This window comes from Pipra filicauda, unplaced genomic scaffold (assembly GCF_003945595.2).
Source record: "Pipra filicauda isolate LSUMZ 115617 unplaced genomic scaffold, ASM394559v2 scaffold335_size1511353_pilon, whole genome shotgun sequence".
Lineage (NCBI taxonomy): Eukaryota > Metazoa > Chordata > Aves > Passeriformes > Pipridae > Pipra > Pipra filicauda.
In genome coordinates, this window is record NW_024104460.1 from 1,054,441 (window position 1) to 1,070,569 (window position 16,129).

Below are 16,129 nucleotides of genomic sequence, written 5' to 3' on the forward strand. Positions count from 1 at the left end.
ATAAATGCCCCAAGGTCACTTACCCAGGTCAACAAAATTGGACCAAAGGTATGTATTCTGACATGAGAATGGTGTGTATTGGTTCACTCCAATAAATTCAAAGAGGAAAAATCATTGTAAAAGTACGCAGGAAGAAAAGACATTTAGAAGTTTTCGGGTACTGAGTGAGAACAAAGCTTAGTGGACAGCTCATATTTAATCATAAGATTTCCAGTTGAACCCTCTATTGCTGTAAATGGATGAGCATTGTTTAGCTGAGCTCAGACTAATGCTTTCGGCTCCAAGTGCAGCAATGGCTTTGAAATTTCAGCTGTCCTGCCATTGAGAGCCCTCCCAAACTCAGAGGTGTTTTCTTGCCTAAAGAAGTACCTGAATTCTCTTTTGTTTTCCAGAATCAGTGGATAACTGTCCCAGTAACTGTTATGGGAATGGAGACTGCGTGTCTGGGACTTGCCATTGCTTCCTTGGCTTTCTGGGCCCTGACTGCGGCAGAGGTGGGAATTTATACTTGATAAACTGTTTCCCTTTCCCCTTCATTAACATTTCCTTGTGGAAATTATATTCATGCCTGTGCCTTTTCAAAGAGCTCCTCACCCAGTTTGAGGATGCTGCAGTAGGATGGGAATAGGTTGGATCTCCGGATTTGTTTGCTACAAATATGTTTGCTACAATTTCAGCTGAGGGAGCAGCTGAGGGAGCTGGAGGTTGTTTAGCCTGGAGAAAAAGAGACACGGCAGAGACCTTGTCACTCTCTACAACTAAAAGAAAGGTGTAGCCAGGTGGGGGTCAGCCTCTTCTCCAAAGTAATAAGGACAAGAGGAAATGTCTTCCAGTCATTCCAGTGGAGGTCTAGGTTGGATATTAGGAAAATTTCTTCACTGAAAGGCTTTTCAGGTATCGGAATAGACTGCTCAGGGAAGTGGTAGAATCACTATCTCTGAAAGTGTTCAGAAGACGTGTAGATGTGGCTCTTAGGGACATTGTTTAGTGATGGACTGGCAGTGCTGGTTTAAAAGTTGGACTCAATGATCTTGGAGGGCTTGTCCAACCTAAACTATTCTATTATTCTATACTTGTCATGAGTGCTGTGCCCTTAGCAACAACACCACCCCTTAGGCTGCTTATGGATAGACAAAATGTCACATCAGGTATTTTCTCTCTTGAAGTGACTTTAGAAAACATGACTTATAAATCTGTCATTATTGTTTGTTAGCAGAGCACTCTTGTCATGGTGTGGCACGACACTGTAATGATACTTTCTTTTAAGAGACCGATTATACAAAAAGTAAGTAAGTACCTTGCAAGTTTGCCTGAGCCTGGCTGTGGGAAATGGGGCAGGGTTGGAGTAAGGCTAGGAGTGGAGTAATGGCAGGAAGAACCGGATACTCTGGCCAAAAGTGAAAAGACTGGGAGGAGGGAAGGAGGCTTACCCCAGTACACAATATAATACATATCGCTGCTCAAGTGATAAGTATTTTTAATAAATGGCTTCAGAAGGATTTTCTATGACCTGAATTTTTTAAGTTACTTAAGCATTTAAAAAACAAATTGAAGTACTTTTAGTAAGAACACATTTCAGGCCAAGAAATCAAAACCTTGCTTGTGGGAAATGCCAGAATACTGTACATCAACCTTTTCAAGGCCTTTTTTGGCTTAAACAGTCCAACAGATTAAGTACAGATTTATAAATTTGGGGAGGGAGGTAGTGTAAAAAGTTAGTGCCCACACAAGGAGCTTGCTAAGACAGCAGGTCAAAACTTCACCCCAGCTCACTGCTGCTTCAGAAAGCAGGCTGGCTCCTTCCCAAGAGAGAAAGCTAAACTCTGTCCAACCCCAGTTCTCTCCCTCTCCAGCTGAGCTAGGGTCGTGTCCCTGCAGCCCAGCCAGGAGACAGAGATAAGGAGCCGCACACCCTCGGGGCAGGCGGGAGCTCCCGGCTGGGGCGGGGTGGGCCAGGCTGAACCCTGCGGTGTTTCAGAGTTCGCAGCCCAGTAAGATGGATGTGGCAATCTGCATCCCCGAGAGCCGTTCTGTCAAACTTCTTGCTGACTCAGGTTACACTTGGTTTGCATTTCCTTACACTTGGTTTGCATTTCCAAGCTCCTTTTCAAATCCTTAGAGCTGGAAACAAAAGGAGGTTTTTTCCATGTCCCACAGCCTATTCCAACTCACACATCCTAACTTCAAGTAGGGGCAGAAGTTCAGGGCTTGTTCCCCCCGAACCTCCCTGTAGAGGCTGTGGAGGAGAAGTTCCTTCACTGTGAGTCAGAATACTTAAACTTTTGTTCTGAATCCACTTTCAGAGGAGTTTACCTCCCCTGGTGGATTATATCCTGAGCTTTCTCAGGCTCTTCAATGGAGCCATGTGAGTCTCTCCCATTTCACTACAGCACTTTGGCTGATAGCAACACCTGTTATTCAACTCTGTCTTTTCGCTAAGAATCATCTGGGTTCAGATCACAGATTACTTTCTGCCTTTAGGAAGAGACATTAGTACCTGGAGTGTCAAAATAATATTTGTGTATGCATTTCCACGCAGTAGGCTTGTTAAATGGATCATGTTGCCATGAGTGTGAGATCCAAGGACCCCAGCATTGGCTTCCTGTTGGTTTAGAGGGGCATCTAGGATGCTGCTTTTGAGCTACAAATCTCTCAAAGGCAGCATGTGTAAGGCTGCTACAGTATTCGTCTGCAACCATTTATCAGACCCTGTGTGAAGCAGTAATCCTTAAATAAGCAGGTCCCTGCCCACGTGAAGATTTCTAGGTCATGGATTTCCTGTCTGTTCCTTTGTTTCAGTTCAGCCTTGTAATTTACCATCCAAAGGAATGGGAAATTCTGGAACAGGAAGCCTTTCTATTTTTAGTAATAGTTAATAATTAATGTATTATTTACCAATTATTTTAAACAAAGTAAATGAGAGCAAGTCACCAGAGGTGTATTTCATGGGCCTTTTAAAGGTCTTCTTGGACATGGGAGATGGTGGTTTCAAGTTCTGTGTAAAGTAAACAAACAAAGAATCTTACTCTCTGATGCTACACTTTACAAGAAACAGGGTGTGTATTTGGGTTGTTGCTATCATTACCACACTAGAGAATTACTATAATTTTACCATCTTAAACACTGTTTGTTGGAATCTGAATGATCAAATAATAATTATACATATTTATATATGGAAGAGAGTTGCACAAGTAACAGTGGAAAAAATCAGAAATCTCTTTTTTCTTTATTCATTATTGCATACTACAGAGGAGGTCTTGTTCTTGCCATTGCCTTGACATTTGCAGCATTTGCAGCAGCACTTTCTAGGTTATGCCTAAGGTGTTCTCCACAGAAGGCTCTGTAGAGTGCCGGTCTCGTTGCAGATGGCCAGTAATTTATCTGATCTGGTACTGTGATCAGCTGTCTTGTCAGAAAACCTGTAAGTCTTTCTCAGCAACCTCTCACTGGTTAAAGGCAATCATTCTTTCTTCTTGTTGAAAAGAGCTGCAAACTATCCCCTGCCACTGCCTTGAAAGAACAAGGTCCATTACTGAGCACTGAAATTTGAGATGGGGAGGCAGAAGATTTCATCAGCTTAGCTGAAAAGTGAAATTACAGAGTGAGTTTGCTGTGAACCATGTACACAACACAATGTATCTTAAACAATTTATGTCTCATATAGGTAGATACCTGCTTGCAAATGATGCACTTGCAGTGCACCACTGCAATGTGCTTCCTCTGAAGTGATCAGGGAACTGTTATTACTCCCCGGTAATAACAGTTGCCAAATTCCTTTCTTTTCTAAACCTCATTTATCTTGGTCAGGCAAATAAAGTTCACTGCATATCAAACTAGCTTAACAAAGCTGGCAATGCTTTGTATTTTATTGAAGCTGCTTTAGTTCTGTAACACTCAAACTGACTTGACTATAAAGACGCATGGAAACAACTCAGGATGTGCATTGTGAGATTATCGTATAAAAGATGGCAAGAGAAGGAGAGGAAAGTTTCCCTTAACCATGTTAATACCTCTTCCCACACCTAACCAGAGCCAGGAACAAAGCAAAATAGAAATACTGTATTCATCACGTGCCTAATGCAGTTGAATTAAGCAGCAGACTGGAATATTCATTTCACATTTGTCCTGCATAAAATTGTTCATAAATTGCCTTTCAGAGAGGCAGATGAGAAGCCCAGCTGCTCCCACCTGAGGCTGATGTGCAACAGTGAACAAGAGAAGTCAATGTTCAATATATGTCCTTGCAGCTGAGTTTCAGCAAAATGAAATGGAAGAGAACAGGGCTTAAGCAAGAAGTTTCAAGGGATAGGAACAGGGAAAGACTGTTCCTTCTGAGGGACTGAAGTCAGCATCTTCCTTGGAAAAATCAGAGCAGAGAACAAAAGGAGCATAAGGTGGCAGGTGTGGAAAATGGAAAAGGGAGAAGGTATCATCTGAGAGAAGCTGGAGAAAGCTTGGAGAGCGGTGCTTATCAAAGCTGTGTTCGTGGAGGCTGGGGTCTGGTCCTTAATGCACTCTCCTTCCTTGGGGAGCCTTCTCTGTATCCTTCAGTTCATCCCATCCCACTCTGCCTGGCATTTTCCAAATTTAGCTCTGAAAACACTTAATCCTGGGTTCCATCATGCCACAGCTTGAGCTTGTCACCTTCTTCTCTTTATCACAGGGAAGAAAGCCTGTATCTGGTTGGCCTTGAGAGTCAGCTGACTTTGCTGGAAACAAGGGCAATTAAAAATCCTCTATAAATTGATACAGAGGATAGATTTGTAGAGCTTTTATTACAGGGAACTTGGAAAGAGTAGAGGCCAATTTTTCATTGTGGCTGATGTTGAATGGAGTCCAGAGAGGTGATAACAAAAAAAGGGGGGTGGAGCTTCGATCAGAATCATAGAATTGTTAAGGTTGGAAAAGACCTCTAAAACTCTATCATCGAGTTCAGCTATTAACCCAGCATTGCCAAGTCCTCCACTAAACCATGTCCCCAAATGCCACATCTGCATGTCTTTTAAATTCCAGCAGGGATGGTGACTGAGTCGCTTCCCTGGGCAGCATGTTCCAGTGCTTGACAAGCCTTTCAGGGAAGAAAGTTGATAGTTGATGGTACGATATGAGCTATATCAGGGAAATAGTCTCAGTGTGGCATTCTGGGCTCTGAGCACAACAACTGAAACCCATAAAGTGTGCTACTAAGGTCTGCAGCAGAGACGGTGTCAAGGAAAGTGCGAAGTCTGGCAGAAGGTCAGGAATAGCAATAAACAATCTAAAGTAAGTGATGCTGCTGAAAGAAGACACCAGTACACTGAAAAATCAGAATACAAGAAAATGCTGAGTTTAGTTAGTGAAAAAAGGTATCAGAGACACAAAGTGAGGAGATGTTCTAACTCAAGAGCACTGTTACAAGAGAATAGAGTCAACAGCTGTGTGTCATCCATGTAAAAAAATTGGTTTTGGCAAAGAAAAGAAGAACATACCCCAATGAAGACTGTATATGAAGACTGTAAATCACGTGCTGGACTCTTGTGCTCTTTTTTGAAGTGAGAGCCTTGTACAGTTTTGTTTTAATGTGGTTTTTGTTGTGTGTCCCCAGCATCCTGCCCAGTGCTGTGCAGTGGAAATGGGCAGTACATGAAGGGAAGGTGCTTGTGCCATAGTGGCTGGAAGGGAGCAGAGTGCGATGTCCCAACGAACCAGTGCATTGATGTCTCCTGCAATAACCATGGCACGTGCATCATGGGGACCTGTATCTGCAACCCAGGATACAAAGGCGAGAGCTGTGAAGAAGGTATTTGCAAGATACATTCAATTAGCCCTTTGCTTTGATTGTTGTTCTGTAATTGCATGGATGGAGGCAATTCAGAATCGGACTGGCACTTAAACAGAACAGTAATAGGCACCTTAGAGATACAATAGATGGAAGCAACATAAAAATGATATGTTGTCATAACTCGTCGTTAGCTATCGTATTTGTTCAATAATTGGATGAAAAGCCATCAAATGTTTCAGATAGACACATCTAGTTGAAAGACCAGAACATTTAATCATATGTTCAAATGTTCTTATTAAAGCATCGATCCCATTTACACATCTAAACGTATAATTATTTTACCGTGCTTTCTTCTCTGCTTGCTATGCCAAGCAATTTCAGTTGCTTACATACACAAAATGGTGGCGTGTGAGAGGAAGTCCGAGATTCTTGTCAGCTTTAAAAGCTTAGAAATACTCAGGACTTGAATTAAATTCTGCTTCAAAATCTGATATTATTTTAATGGCTCTTCCATAGCTTTTTTTCTCACATTAGCCCTCAAACATTTTTCATTTACATTTGGATTTATGGCTCAGAAATACGGTACCTTTTAGTACTTATCTTTAATCTCTTTGTGTAGGAACTCACCTGCCAACATAAACCTTTATCTTCCTGAGCCTGTGACTGCTTCTTATTGCTAAATGAAAAAGTGGACAGTATTGTAAGTGTATAAATCATTCAGGGAGTTATAAAAATACATCCAAAAGTGCCTTATTTAAAGAATAATGTACAACACTTTCGAAAACTATTCTCAAAATTCTATGCAGGTGACTTGATAAATAAGTGTGCTTAAATTATGCTTCTACAAGTACATGTGTAAGGCCTCTTCACCAGCTGAGAGATTTAAAACATTATTTGACACATGTTTAAGAGTAACAATGGCTTGAATGAATTTATGGTTGTTTTTATTATGAGGGATAAAGATTTATCTGAAATGACTTTATTTTACGGACAGTGAAAATAGGCTGGATTGGATTCAGATATTCAAATGACATCTAATCTGGCAATTCTTTTGAAGTGTTAAACATATTGGTGTGGGACATGGCTTCAGTGTCAGTAAATGTTAGAGACGAAGACAGTATCAGCTCTTATAACAATAAGACATCTCTTGAGGAAGCTTCATTTTGGCTTAAAGCACAATTCAGTGAAGCTGTGGGGCATGCAAAACCCAAAGATGGTGACTACTGAAGTAGCTTTAAAGCTTCTATGTAGACTTCTTATTTACTAGATCGTATCTTTACTGGATAAACAGAAATGAAAAGATCCTGATTTTGCCTCCAGCCAGAAGTGTTTAATGTGTGTAAATCAGAGTGAGAAGTGAGATTTGCCCTTTTTCTAACAGGAACCTTTTTTTTCCCTGGTCTCATTTAAAGCAGAAAAGCCAGACACTACTGAGTTATTCTATGTTATCACTGTAGCGGGGGACAGTGTCAGTCCCAGTAGGTCAAAACTTGAAAAAGGAGGAAGAACAAAGAGAACATGGGTTTTCTTATGGGCTGTTTAGTATTTTTCCAAGCATGCATGCTTTTGATATTCAAGGCATAATTTGTATTGTATTGTGAGGGAGGAAGTAACTCAGAAATATGCCATGTGGGAAATCTTGAGGACATATATATATATATATATATATATATATATTTAGATCTAGTAAAAAAGTTGATTTATACTATTTTTTAAATTGCTTTTACTCTTTAATTTCTCTTCTAAGAAGGACCATCTGGTATTGATTACTCTTTATTATTTCTTACTAGCTTCACGGCTTGGTCCATGTTTATAGTGGGTTTTCATTCCAGGGTTTCTTCTGTCTTTTCTTTTTTCCCCATAGAAGTTCAGCAATGTTTATAAAACATCAGCCAACAATCTTACGCGAGTTTTTCTTTTTTCCTTCCTTTTTTTATTGGCCCATATTTTATAAGGCATGGGCTAAGTCAGCGAGACATTACAAGGAGGGGAGCAAATTTAAGCAGTGAAAAATGAGAAGTTACTCTTTGGGCACCGAATAAGCCTAATAACTTGTGTGACCAATGAAGCATGAAGCATATTGGGGAAAAGTGTAGAAGAGGCACTAACCTTGCTTGCTGCATGATTTATCTCCCTGGCAAAGATTCTGCACAAGGCTGCACTATAAACGGGGCATTTTTCAACCAGGAATTTTACCATCTGGGACATTTTCTAACCAACAACACAGACATATGCTTTTTTTTTTCTTTTTCCAGGTATACTAGGTTTTGTCAGCTCTGCCCTCCTGCCCAGCTCCCCACCTCTACTTCTCCTAGAGCTGAGCAGCTAAATTTGTCAAGCACAACTCCCTAAAAATATACCATTGTACTCCAAATCCACTAAGCAATTGATTAAGAAGAAAGCAGAGGCCCGTAATCCTGTCCCAGGGCCCTTCCGATGGTGCCGAAAGCCTAAAGAGATACAGCTAGTGAGGCTGAGATTAAAGTAGCCATTGTGTGTGACATTTTCTGAAAGGGCTCATTTCAACATGAAAAATGGCCTTGGGATTATGATAAATGGGGGGTTCTGACATGCACATTCCCCTCCTATAATCGTCTGTGTTAGAGCTGAGATAGCAGATTGTCTGCCTCCTGTGATGGAGGCCCCTGTAAAACTCACCTTTTTCCCAGCTGACCTTCAGAGGGGATGATTAATTGCCTGGAGGTAGCCTCTTGTCAGTTAGCCTGTGAACTTTGTTCCCTGTGTTCAAACCATCTGCTGAGGATGGCCAAGGCTGCTAGTCCATCCCTTAGTCCTTTTCATACTTATTACTGCTGAGAAAGAACAGGGCCAGGGCTTCAAGGGTTTCATGCTAAAATTGGCACCATAGCTCCCAGCTCGCTAACAGTGAAGGAGATTTATAGACTCATCCTTTCCAGCCTCTTACAATTTTCGAGGATTGTTCGAGCTATGAGCAGAGCTCTAGGAACTAAACAAAAAAGAAAATTCTCTCCCATGCCTTGGGATAGTAATAACTAAGCCATTACTTGTCAGATTGAGAAGGGTTTGAGAATTCAGGGAACTATCAGAGCAGCTGTTGTGTTTCCTTTTAAGGTTTCTGTTCTGTGAACAGGTCAGTGGAATTCTTATTAGCTTTCACAGGGGGCAAAAAACTGAACCACAAGCCTGCTGTGTGTACGGTGGCCGTGTTCTGCTCTGCTGTATCAGAGCCAGGAGTTGGACAGCTTTCCCTATGCTGCTTAGCCAGACTGACACTTGTCACTAATCCCCAGGGCACTGCCACACACCGTTACAAGAGATGGGAAGAATTTCTCTAGGCTGTCCTATCAGCTTTTATATATAAATAGACAGTCACCTCCTCCAGTTGTTTTTTTTTTTTTTTTTGGAAGGGTGTCTAGTGCATTAAAAATTTCCTATTGCTGGGTGAAATTCCCCTGTGGGCAGAGGAGCTGACAGTTACCTAAAAAACACATAACTCAGGAATCAAGCAAGAGTACATTTGGTCTTTTGGTGTATATTGCTATATACCTAACTGGATAGTCTCCTATCTTGTTAGGAAAGTGACTCTTTGGGGAGGAAAGTAAACTCCAAACATTTAAAAAAGAGTATTAATTGATCAAAACTAAAACCAGGAGAACACCAATATAAAAAAATACATGATTTTGTTTTAATCTTTACTCCAGAAAACTGTCTAAGGATATATTTAACGTGAAATTTATGTAAGTCTCTGTGAAACCTGTATAGATTTAAGCGTATTCTTCAATTTAAGCATGTATTTTACTGAATAAGAATGTCAGCTTCTGCTGAATCTTTACGCAAAATTCTCTCTCAGAAAACTAGGACTCAGCTTTGAATTCATTAGTAATAGTAATTTAGGTTACTCTAACAGAATAAATGGAAGCACAATATCTGTACAAGAGAATACTATTCTTATTCTGTTCTTAATTGATATTAGCCTGTTCTTGCCAGAAGGATCATTTATTAGTGCAGACCTGGATAAAATAATAGATTTCATCATTAATTTTTCTCTGTTTTTCACTTAAGTGTTTTAGGTCTCACTGCCTTTTAGGGACACTGACTTCTTGGATGAAGCATCTGTTTAGTGCCCAGTAGGGCTTTTTGGTTGGAACCTTGAGATATTATATAAGTACATTTGTGTAGATGGCAGTCTGATGGCTTTTTTTCTGAAATTCCCATTTGCTCTTGCTGTCTGCTTCCTCTTCCTCCTCACATATAGTGGACTGCATGGATCCTACCTGCTCAGGACGGGGTGTGTGCGTGCGAGGAGAATGTCACTGCTCTGTTGGCTGGGGAGGAACAAATTGTGAGACCCCAAGAGCCACTTGTCTGGATCAGTGCTCTGGTCATGGGACCTTCCTCCCGGATACTGGACTCTGCAGCTGCGATCCCAACTGGACTGGACATGATTGCTCAATTGGTAATGTCAGCAGTGACTTACTGTTGGTTTTTATTTTGGTTAAACTGTAAAATCTTCTTGCTCTTAGAGCTGCAAAAAAAGTGCTACAAATGTGTTCTAGTGAAGCACATGCAGGACATGACTGGAAGCAGAAATTCCATAGCTCAACTACATAAATAATTCTGTTTCCATTGCTGAGCATAGAGTAATACAATAAATAACCGCATTAAAGCCATCTAGGCTTGCTATTGTTCATCATATGGCTGTGAATGTAATTGATGGTCTACATATAACTGCTTGTTCTGATGTTAGTTCTTGGTGAATCCCAGTAGCCACCAAAGGGTCTGTTTTGATTTTTAGGAGATGACTAAATAATCTTTAGGTGACTGTAAACAAGAAGGAAGAGGTGGCAATCTGTCATTCTCCTTTCCTTTCTGAATTCAAAGCCCATGCTTTTCTAGGCTCAGCTAGAGGAGGATGAGTGCCACATGAAGTTCATATTAAAATACTATCCCCTATCAAGTAAAAAATAAGTTTACTGATTAAAAGTATTTAATAGTACAAGCACCTACCAAGAAGACACATTTTATGGGCAGTTTTGTGTAGAGGTTTGGAATCTGCAACTTCATTCCTCTGCTGAATGGGCATCTTGCTCAAGATCTCCATCAGGTATGTGAACTGAAGGTTAAAGAAAATCTATTCAGGAACCTTTTCTTCCAAATGCAAGTAGCGTTTAGAGAAACACTAAGAAATGCTAGTCAGAACCCATGGAACATTAGTCCTTTGGCTTTTGTCCTGTATTTTACGCTCACAAACAAGAGACTGCAGCAATAACAGCTTCTATACCTTACACAGATGGAGTGGAACTAGGCCAAAAATCCAGGGCAGCTCAGTATAAGCAATGAAAAGAAGTTTTCAGCAAAGCAGCCTCAAAAAAAAAAAGCTATTAGGAGAGTGGATATAGTAGAAAAATTATGTAAACAACATTTTCACTGAGAAATCACTATCATGAGTAAAGACATTCAGGTTAGCTGCTTGCAAGTAGTTTAAGAGAGTAACTTCCAAGGATGGGGCAAACTGAATAAACTGGTGCTAAGAAAAAAAAAAAAAGATCTTTTTGACAATCATCATTTAGGTTAGATGTTAGAAGCTTGTCATAAAATAAAATTGACTGGACTGAGGAATAAGCAAAAGGAGCCTAGGGCTGAAACTAGGTTGATCAAAACTTTTGCAGAGGTAGGTACAGAAGCTATCATGCATTGAAAGGAGGATAAATTTAGTGCCAGGCTTTTCCTTTCCCCGTATTAACATCTTCAATTCCTTACTCTGTGGGTTTATTTATAAGGCCACCATAAGGGGAAAGGTAGTCGTGTACTTCTAGTGATTTTGTAGCATAGTTCATAATTGAGTCATTATTCTGAATGTGTATGGAGGTTTGGGGATTGCAGGGATGGATTTGGAAAAATGTTTATTTCTACACACAAACAGAATTCACTTTCCCTTTGTTAACCTGCAGGGTCATGTACAGATGATTTATAAGCATTCCTTATACTGCTTTTATAAATCCATCTAGTGCAAACTTTCTTTGGCAGCATGAGGTTATTTGAGACAAACTTGACCATCATTCCAAGACCTTTTTCCTTACCAAGGTGCTTGTAACATTGAAGTTATTGTGCCTCACAGCTAAAATCACAGCTAAGGTGATTTGTAAATTTCCATTTCAAACCCAGACCTTTCCACTGAATTGATGACTTGATTTGAAAGACAGATTTACTTGCAGCATATGTGGTACTCTTCTTGAATGATTAAAATAGAGTGAGCAGGCATGCTACTACATGTAGCAACACATTGCCCAACCCAGTGGGGTGGAGGTTTTGTAGAAGGGACTAAAGGGGTCAGATTTCATTATTGTATGAAACAGGACCAAACAGAGCAGAAGAATTATTAAGGGAAAGAACTAAGGACTTGCATAAATCACCCTCAGCTCAGCAAAGCCATTAGGACTGTGTTCAGTCCCAATGAAATCTATAGGACTGTGCTGACGTGTGCCAAGGACAGCCACTTTCATAAACTACATGGAGAGGCAGACTTTGCAAACAGCACAATCATCTGAAAACCAAGAATATGAAGAGGCGCAGTGGATTTTCCAGCTCTTAACACCTTGAAGTCAAGACTAGTACCTCTCTGCAGTGCTGTATGCTGTATTCATTTAGAATTTTCGGGCAGTATGGAAGCAGTAGGTGAAAGTCTGTGGATTGTCATATGTAGAAAGAAACACTAGACTTTCTTTGAACCTTAGACTCCATCTTTCAGCTAAGTAGGTATATTTCACCTGCTCTTAGTGGTAATCTTAGAGAAACACAGATTTCTGCGTAAAACTCTCAATTTTCACAAAATAATAATATTACAGAGATTTCTGTTTCGTGTTTATATTATCTTTTTTCATTCCACTTAGCCTGTGTCCTCATAGACAAGCTGTATAATTCAGTCTCTTTTGAGAGATTCCTACTCTGAACTGCATTGTAGGAAGAAATAATTATATGTTTGGGGTTTTTTTTTGCTTTACATGTCTACCCACTGCCAATATATCTTGAGATAGGGCTGCTGCCATACTATCTCAGATTTTTCAGTCTGGAAAAATGCTTCTTAAACATACTTCACCCTTTCATGCAAGGGACAGTTTTGTAGGATTCCTCCTCCCTCAGTATGCACTACTTTTATGATAGATTCCCAAATATAAAAAAAAAGGTCTCTTAGAGAAACATGCAGAGATAAGCCTGGAGATAACTTGTACTGAGCAGCAAAAGAGACATTTTGAATTCTCCATGGGGGAATTCAATCCCCTCCCTTTTGCATCTTAGTACTGTTGCACAAGCAAATACAAAAAAGGTCTTTATAACCCAGTTCAGCTAATAAGTCCAAGGCAATGCTTAGTACAAGAAAGGTAATTAAGGAAACACTGACCCTGGTTTCTCCAGGGTCTGCCATCACAGATCCTCAGTATCCCAGGCTTTTGGTGGGCTATCTCACTTCACCTCTTAATGAGCCCTAGCTGGCAACTAATTAAGCCATTATGGGGCAGCTCTCTTAACCTCTTATTGTCTGAGTGTAGTGGGAAGAAGGAAGTGGCCTGTGCTGCAATGTGAAACAGAACTCAGTAGGTGGTATACTTTCACTCTTGACCTATTTAAACTGGACCAAGTATTTGTAGCTAATTAAGAGGCAACACACCACTTACCGTAAGACACATTTGCTGACTGCAGTGAATGAATAGGTGAGTCATGTCATCTGCATTGGGGGAATGCACCGTTTACCAGAGGGATCTCAGTGATGCATCAGTACAATCCCAGGCCCATCAAAACAGTATTATGCTTGGATGCAAAATCATTATTAAAGGAATTAAGTTAGCTGATGTTGTCCTTCACTCTCCTCAAATTTAAATCAGTGATTCTCAAACTGTTCTCTGTTTGGTAGTTGACATCCTGGCACGCATGATATACACTAGAAGCATTGCAAAGTTGAATATATGAAGCAGCAATAGAAATTATGTTCTCTGTGTAATAAGTACTGACTCTTTCTGGGCAGTTGACAGTGGTTGTAGATTGACCTGCATGCAGATAAGGATTCCTTCTGCATCGCTTATTCGTAATGACTCACTTTATGCATGGTTGACATCCAGGCTCTACCTCAGACCCTTAAAAGTACCCTGGAGAAGAGCAGTAGAAGGAATAGTACTTTGTATATGGTGGTCCTAAATTGTCAGGGAGGGGAGACATGAAATCCTGGGCTGTACATTTAATGATACAAGTTAGAAACTGGAAGCTGAGACGCAGTAAAGAGGTAGGAGGTTATGTTTTACTTTACACTTTGAAAAGAGTGAGAGAGAATGCCTGACCATAGACTGAGGCTGAACTTGAATGATCATATCTCAAGAAATCTAGTAGTTTGACCCTATTCATAGCTCCTCTCATCTCAAAACTTCACATGTTTTTTTGAGGATATGGCATTTGACTTTATGACTGCCCTTTTTTCCCCACTGTGGCAGGGAAGAAATGCTGCTTCTCAGTGACTTGTTGCCAAACTTTGTTATTAAGGTCTATGATCACAAAGATATTTCAGCATTTAAATTTACCTTAAGCAAATGCAGATTATTGAGCTGTACTACAGTGTTGCGGACAACTTATCAACTTCTGAGACATCCTACCATCTAGAGCTGTCTATTGCAAAAGTACCTTAGTTTCCTAAAATTCTGTGGCACTTAAACAGGTGTCTCCTCAATCTGAGAATGCATTGGATGTGCTCTCTCACTTCTTGAGAGAGCATCCTACCTACCAGGTCAATGCAGACGCTACAAGCAGTTAGCTCAAACAAAATAGTGAACTGGCTGGACCAATCCAGTTTGGCAAGGGCAACAGAGCTGGGGAAGGATCTGGAGCACAAGTCTGATGAGGAGCAACTGAGGGAGCTGTAGGTGTTCAGCCTAAAGAAAAGAAAGCTCAGGGTTGACCTTATTGCTCTCTACAACTACCTGAGAAGAGGTTGTAGCCATGTGGGAGTTGCTCTCTTCAGTTTGTCTGGGGGGAGATTTAGGTTGGTAATTAGGAAAAATTTCTTCACTGAAAGGGTTGTCAAACATTGGAAGAAGCTGCCCAGGGAAGTGGTGGAGTCACCATCCCTGGAGGGATTTAAAAGACGTGTATGTGGCACCTGGGTACATGGCTTATTGGTGGGCTTGGCAGTGCTGTGTTAATGGTTTTAGAGGTCTTTTTCAACCTAAATCAGACTATGATTCTATGATTCTTTGATAGGGGTTTCATGCCCTGAACCTTAATGCTAGGTGGGCATTACTCTAAAGCACAGAGTGCCCGTCATCTGGGACAGAAACAGCATTTCAGACCATTCATCTCCTCAGGATTTCCAGCACTGCAGTGCTCATTGTGGCCACACTTATTCTAGCTACAAATGTTATAAATGTCTTTAGTGCACAGGAAAAAAGAAATATTTTCAATTCATGCCTAGTTCCATGCTATCCTCTTCTGCTCTTAGGCTTCCCATGACATTACCAATTTAGTGGGATAGTTTTCCTCAAGAAGAGAAATCTTTGCAGAGGTCAATTCAGATCTTAGTTAAGTTGAAATCCTTAAAAGGGAGCTTAACTGATTTCTCATTGATTCAGCTGCTTTCTTATTTGGCTATTTCGTATTACTTTAGAGCAGTCTGGGTTCAGCTTTTGAGATATCCTTCATTCTGCCAAATAACTGTAGAAGGCTCAGCAGACATCCTGATCACAGATTCCTTAGGAGAGAGGCAATTACAGAACTGTGGCATTTAATGTAAACAGTAGGAATCTCCATCTTAGCCTGTGTGATCGGTTAGACAGGTTTGGAGGGGCTTCAGATTGCAATGGAGTGATCACAATACTGGCAGATATGCCTAGATAAACCTGGCCTCTAAGCACAGTAGGAATACTGTGTGGGTAGCCACAGGACTAGCAGAAGACTGGGCATTTACCCACCAGTTGTAAAATAGTGACTATGACTTTACTGTTTTCAATAGTTTGAGAAGCTGGATTTAAAATAAAACTAGTGTGGTGTGTGTATCCATGTCTCTGGTTGCAGGGAAGCCATATTCTTATAAATTACTGTACAGCACATTGAAATCAATGGAAAAGCTCCTGTTTGCTTTGCAGGAGTATGGATCAATTTAAGATCATTTGCAAACAATGATTAGATTTAAGATCCTGTATCAGTTAATAATAGTGATTGAATTTTTAGTATCACTTTAGTTGTATAAATTAACAATGGTGAAAGTCTTTCAGAGAGCACCCCACCACAGAGTTGTACAGTTCATTGAAACAGGTATTTCTTCTCTATTCTAATTATTAGACAAAGAGATCATGAAGAATGAACTTTTAAAGAGTTAAGCTAAAGCAAATATACCTTTAGCTTCCA

The 16,129-nt window shown here is 40.4% G+C and overlaps 1 protein-coding gene across 13 annotated transcripts in view; it reads left to right on the top strand.

Annotated features, from left to right (window-relative positions):
- TENM4 (teneurin transmembrane protein 4) overlaps positions 1-16,129 on the top strand; it is a 750,083-nt gene that overhangs the window by 594,049 nt on the left and 139,905 nt on the right. For all 13 annotated transcript variants that reach the window (XM_039384005.1, XM_039384003.1, XM_039384001.1 and 10 more), the window contains 3 exons: positions 393-494; positions 5,585-5,779; positions 9,999-10,199. In XM_039384005.1, coding sequence (XP_039239939.1) covers positions 393-494; positions 5,585-5,779; positions 9,999-10,199 — 498 coding nt within the window. The remainder of the gene's footprint in view (positions 1-392; positions 495-5,584; positions 5,780-9,998; positions 10,200-16,129) is intronic.